Raw genomic sequence first — 6,483 nt, forward strand, 5'->3', positions numbered from 1 at the left:
GCTTTTACGTGCCTTGGTCCGGCAGGATCTATATCGACGACCAGGAGCTCGACAGCCTGCAGGTCGAGAGCGCGCGCCGGACGATCAGCTGTTCCACTCGGACGTTCTGCACAATATCCGGTATGGACGCCTGGACGCGAACGACGAGGGCGGGAAGTGGCGCGCAAGGTGCATGTGCACGAGGCCGCGATGCGTTTGCCTGAGAGTTACGCGACACAAGTCAGCGAGCGTAGTCTCATGATGTTGGGTGGCGAGAAGCGGCGACTGGCGGAGGCAAGAGTTCTGCCGAACGAAACGCGTTCTTGACCTTTTGTTTGTCCTCCGCCTCTCTTTCTCACCCTTCTGCTTCGCGTCCGCGCAGCGGCGGCGCCAAACGATAGCGTCGAGCGTCTACAGCATGTCCGGGATTCGCTGGTTCACAAAGAACTCGAAGTCGCCTGGGTGCAGCGGCCCTACGGTGAGGTGATGCAGCGCCTCGAAGGGCCGGCCCTCGGTCCACGCACGGGACTATGGGTGGAGTGGAAATACAATCTGCTCGCATTCCATCTCCCACCAAGGAGATCTTATCTTATCGCATAATCTCCCAGAGCGGACATCGCTGCTTGTACTGCGCCGCGCATCGTGCATTACGCGGCTCCTTCTTCTCCCTCTCTTCGACGACGCATTTGTCGGCGAGACGTTACCACTGGTACCTGGAAAGTGGGCGATTTGCGCTGGCGAGTTGGATGTTCAGGCGCAGCACCCCCCCCCCCCGGCATGAGCCCAGGCAATAAGACGGCCACTGTTATAGATTCTACGACGGATGTCCACGCCAAGGTAAGAGGATTTTCGCCCAAATTTGTATCGGTGCTGATGTGTGGGACAGAATAGTGCCTGGATATCTGGACAACGGGTAGGTAGAATGTTGGCGGGATGGAATATGTTCCTGAGCTTCTGCTCTGGAGTCGAGATCAGGATGTGCCGGATTTCTGGGTATGTCTGAGTTCTCCATCCTATGAGCGACGATGAACTCGATTGAGGCTGACAACATAACTATCAGCGTACCACAGGCCCCATACCCGTATGTGCACGGCGGCCGTCACTCAGATCAATACAGTAAGCGCCCTATTTGTGCCATCTGAAGTGGTGCTGGTTCGCCTGGGCGATTGCAATACACGACGTCACATAGGACCAGGAATATACTTCTTGTGTATTCTATTTCTATGTATTTCATTGAAATGATTGCCCAGGTAAATGCCTGCATGACTTGAGCTCAGTCGCACGACCGTCTGCCTGTGCTTGGACTGCGTATGGCGGTCGTGAGTTCATCACCCTGGCCGTCACCCATATACAGTGTTCGCGATGCTTCCTCGACAGCACACGAGACCCTCCACCCTTATTCTCCGTACGCATCCAGCGCAACGTCCCGCGTTCGTGATGAATGGAAGCCTCGTTGGCCGAATAACCCTTTGTCCTACTACTGCGATAGCACAGTGCAGTGGCTGTGCACTCTTCCGCGGCGCTCGTCAACAAGGTTCAATGGAAGACCTCATCGGTCGGAGGGACCCTTGACAGGCGCTTCACAATATTCAGCTCACAGCTTGTTCATGACAGGGTTCGCCGCGCGGTGGCCATGCTGCACACTGGAACGAGGCTCAGCGCACACAGCCTGCCTCCGCCTTGCCTTTGTCGTCGACACTCACCGTCCCCGTCCCCATTTCCCCTCCGAGCGATAGCACACTCCAGCCTTCACTCGAGTAGCTCTTTGCACCATGCCCGCCGACACGGCTCCTGCCAGTAAACCTGACGAAAATGCATCAAGCAATGGCCGTGCCAAGGTGAGTGTTCTCGGTCCCCGCACGCCACGCTCGCTCGGACAACTTGTTCTCGTTTGTACAGGACAAGCCCGGCCTATCTGGATGGGCTGGAATCGAAGACCATCTCTCTACGAACGATGAAGGTAAGACCAAGGGATCCGCCGAGGATATCGACACCTTGCTCGTCTTCGTAAGTCTCTCCAGTTCTCGACGCCTTCCGTACGAATTCGCGCTTATGATCACCTCATCAAGGCCGGTCTCTTCTCCGCCATCCTCACAGCATTCGTCGTACAGACATACCAGATGCTCCAACCGGACACCCAAGACACCACCAACCAACTCCTCGCCTACAACAGCCAACTCTTCTCCCACGGCCACACCTATCCCGAAACAGACTATCACATCCCTCCCACTCTCAACATGACCATGACGTCCGTCCTGGAGTCCCAGCCATTCTCTCCCTCAGCCTCGGCACGTTGGATCAATGTGCTCCTGTTCACCAGCCTCGTCCTCAGTCTCGCAGCCGCACTGTTCGGGATCCTGGCCAAGCAGTGGATCCGCGAGTACATGCTGTGGAACTCGCCACTCGCGACGCCTCGGGAGAACGTAATGGTGCGGCAGATGCGATTCGAGGACTGGGAGTCGTGGAATGTCGATGCGACGATTGCCACCGTTCCCGCCCTACTCGAGATCGCAATGGTACTCTTCCTGATCGGCATGGTGATCCTTCTGTGGACGCTTGATGACATTGTCGCGATTATCTTGACGGTCGTCGTGTCTGCATTCCTTCTCACTGTCTCTGCGTTCACCATCCTCCCCGTCCTGTTCTTCCGATGTCCATACCGCTCCCCGACCGCTCAAGCGTGCCTTGCATTGTTCCAGATCGTCCGAGCACTCATTTCATACCTCATCAATGCTATGCGCGAGATACGTCGCGTCCTCGCCGCTCGGTGGAGGCACACGTGTGAGAAGCGGAGTGCGCATATGCCACGTCATAGCCAGCCGGCGAGACAGCCCACTCCCGTCTCATCTGATTTGGAACACTCCCCCAGGAGGAGTACATTGCATCTTTCTATCCAATCCACTCCACCAGACCCGCCAGTCTTGCTGCTCTCCCGTCTGCTGTCTGTTGTACAGTCACTGCCAGCGAAGATTTCGTCTACTGCGCAGTGCTTATGGGATATGGTCTCTGTAGACTGGAGTAAAGAACACATCGGATTTCGAGCTGTGTCATGGCCCCGGTATGTGAGAAACTGGCGGGAAAGAGACCTTGCGAGCCGGACATCGACCAAAGTCTGGACAGGCAGATGGCGTTCTCCATGGCAGGATGTTGGACAAGCTGCGAAGGATGCCCTTAGAAGTGAGGCGTGCGATTATGGGGAAGACGGGCAGTACCAGCCCCACGTGCTGGACGGTGATATTCTTGCGCCGGATGCAGCGGATGTGGAGGGCCTCCTAGTGGATCTATCAGAGGTCACACTGCTTCTCCGAGCCTTGTCATGGGTCGACCAGTCCTCTCAGGCTCCACATGTCAAGGCATACATTGACACCTGTGTCGAGACCATTCATTCTGACACAGTTGCAGCGGCACATTTGTGGCGTGGAAGTAACATTGCCGCAGTCACCACATGGCTGATTATCATTGCACTGGGTGATCGAAGGCTCCTCTTAAATCCCCTACGCATCTTTCTTCCAGTTAACAATAGTGAACCACTGGAAACACGCATGCTTCGCCTAAGGCAAGCCTCAGGCATCTGGATCCTTCGGTTCGACCCTAATGACTACGGAGAACTGCGCCAGAGACAGGAGCGGTTGCTTTTAATTACAGCCCCAGACGAGTCGTGTCAGTACATCATTCCTATCTTCCAGCGCACCATTGTGGCCGACATCAAACATGTCCACCTACGCGAGAAACGGCCGCACACCAGAGCCTTGCGGCGAGCTGCAGAACTGTTCCCACTCCTTACTCAGACTGCTTGCGGCACTGCGCTGGTTCTGGCAGCTTATGAGTCCCTTCTACGTGAGTACGGATATCAAGACTTGCCACTTTACTTTGAAGTGTTCAAATTGGCCAATGACCATGGACATACCAGTGTGAGGCCTACAGATAAATCTCTGGGTGAGTTTGTCTAGTTTGTCTCCTTGAGCAGCTTGGTCATGCATACTGTCTTTGCCTACACCAGCTGTGCGCACACGAGATGAAATAGGTACCGACTACCCATCACTCATACTCGATTGATTTGAAGATGACCTGGCATCCACTTCCATTTCCCGGCTCCGAATCTTCCTTCTAGTTTCGAGCAGGTGGCTAATAAGTATACATGCGCAACACTTCCGGGATCTCAGCTCAGCAGACTCAAAAACACTAGAGAAGATGACCAAGGCACTGGAGGAGATTATGAAGCGAGGTCTTTCTGATAGAGACAGTGTGGATGATGAAGCTACAGTGGCGGAGTGTCTATTATGGCTGAAAGCTGATGTTTACAGCATCACCATGGAAGAGGCTCCCTACAGCCTGCCTGTGCGCCAACTTGTCCACACCTTAGAGAGGTGCTACCACCAGAGTGTTCTAGATAACACGCAGCAAGTCAGGCGGTGCCTGCATCAGTGTCTCCAACAAGTACATCAGAACATGCAGGAGAGGTGCGAGGAGTCGAGCTGCCACTGGATCTCTCACACCTGCGATGAAGACGATTTCTGGTTCGAGAAATGCCCACTACTTTCCAAAAGCGCAGGCCCTAGTGACCCGGCTGGAGCTGCTGCACCTTCCGGACCCTCCAGATCCTACAGTGCACTTTCACATACTCCATCAGCCTTATCCCTGCGACACGGACCCAGCGACGCTGACGCCGAGCAGATGCGCCCGGCGCCACATCCCCCTCTGACAAGCCCCGCCACGGCGGTACTAACGCAAATGGACTTCCTCGACAATTTGGATGCAGACTACCGTGACACCGGCTTTGTGAATGATTGGTTCCTCGGATATCCACTGGCTGCACGCGGACGAGACGACGCGCTTGACATCAAGATCGATGAGACTGCTCCGCATGCAGCCCAGGTCGCATCCTCGATCGTCCAATCCAGCGGTGCGGACGCTCCTCTCGAGACAACACCACAGGCGAGTGGTGGGATCTCAGTTAATTTGGGATCAGTGTCGGAGACCGCGAGCGCAGAAGGCAGAGCCGTCCAGGAGGACGAAGCGCCCACGACGAGTAACGGAAGCTGCGAGCCGCATGTTTGCCACGAGTTGGACACAGAGGGTAACGCTGCCCCAAATCCAGCGCAATCAGAGTCGGTCGTGCTGCCGCCGCCGTTGATGGCTCACGTTGGTCCTTCGACTCCACCTTCGAATACCTCCTCGTCAGATGATTCAGTGCCCGCAGATGAGCCCACCTACCGTGCGTCGCAGTTTCAGAGCAGCAGCCGTCTTGAATTCGCTGACCGTGATATATAGGCAATCCACCTGATGCGGCGGAAGCCGGTATTCGGCCTCAGGCGGAACGGCGCACAAGCTCTCGGGACGCGTCGTCTCTGTTCCAGATTCAGTCAGGAGATGTCGACCAGGGTATGGAAGAGTACGAAATGAGAGCTTATCGTGGCGATGGCCCAGAGACTTCAGGCGTAGAAGAGTAGAGGTGGAGCGCGATGGGAAGGTGGACGGCTTGTTGAGCAGGTCACAGTGAAGCGGGGCGTAGAGGTAGACTAGTTATATTTTTCATACGCTCGATGTGATATCTGCGTTTGCTTCGCGCTTATATTCATCCCGGCTGCGCGTCATGATGGGATACAGTTGAGCAATATCGTTCATGACGGGCGCACCAGAATATGTGTTGTACGGCGGTGTATAGCGGCAGAGCTACAGGACATGTATCAGCAAGAAGAGATCGGATGAGCCGAACGTGTTAACGACCTGGAGCTGTTCGAGTATAGAAGGTAGGGACAGAAGGCTGACGTGTTCAACGAACGCGCTATCAAGGCTCGCTGGTAGAGGATTCGGCATGAAAAAGTCGCTGTTAATTTCCGATACAGGACTAAGTCTGAGCCTTGTAATCACACCGTCGGTGAGGCATCTGAACGATCAGAGGACTGTAGTCGCCGAAAGCAAGTAAAAGATAAGTTATCCAGTTCCCGCCCTACATGTACAGAACAGATGCAGCATCTCAACGCCACTGCTCGGCCAGAAAACGTGCGACACTAATTGCATGTATCCATCGACTAACCTGCGAGCGTGTGGTCCATCAGCCGATGCCATCTACGTAACTATAGCATACGCACTTGAATCACTCGCTGTCCGCGCAGACTTCTGCCTCGCAGCTGTGGTGGCAGCGCAGAAATGCAGAAAGCTAATTCCACCTTCTGATGGTGTCACCCTCGTATTTTCTGCACGTAGACACGAATCAGTATTCGGCCACGTCATGAAGCTCGATCTAGAAAGTAGCTTACCAGACGGCAGAAGTTGCTCCAGGCATGCAGGCCACGGGCGCGATGAGTAAGCTCGCCCATCCACAGCTCCGGGAGCCGTCTGGGCCCGTCGTCCTATCCATCCAGATGTACGACCTGTCGGATATGTCCGCCTCGCCGCCACGGTGGCGCGCACGGTCGTAGAGATGCGTCGCCTTCTCGATGCCTCAGTGGCCTTCGAGACCGTCTTCGCATGAGCGCCTCGTAGCCTCTGCGTCCCGGCGCC

At 55.3% G+C, this 6,483-nt stretch overlaps 1 protein-coding gene across 1 annotated transcript; it reads left to right on the plus strand.

The window, feature by feature from the left end:
* Positions 1–2,051: 2,051 nt before the first annotated feature.
* On the plus strand, positions 2,052–2,552 carry PHACADRAFT_52647 (uncharacterized protein; the record flags this gene model as incomplete). The annotated part of the gene is made up of 1 exon (XM_007392696.1): positions 2,052–2,552. A coding segment is annotated over one exon (501 nt), but the record flags the coding sequence as incomplete, so codon positions are not given.
* Between the last annotated feature and the right edge of the window lie 3,931 nt (positions 2,553–6,483).

Source organism: Phanerochaete carnosa, assembly GCF_000300595.1.
Source record: "Phanerochaete carnosa HHB-10118-sp unplaced genomic scaffold PHACAscaffold_3, whole genome shotgun sequence".
Lineage (NCBI taxonomy): Eukaryota > Fungi > Basidiomycota > Agaricomycetes > Polyporales > Phanerochaetaceae > Phanerochaete > Phanerochaete carnosa.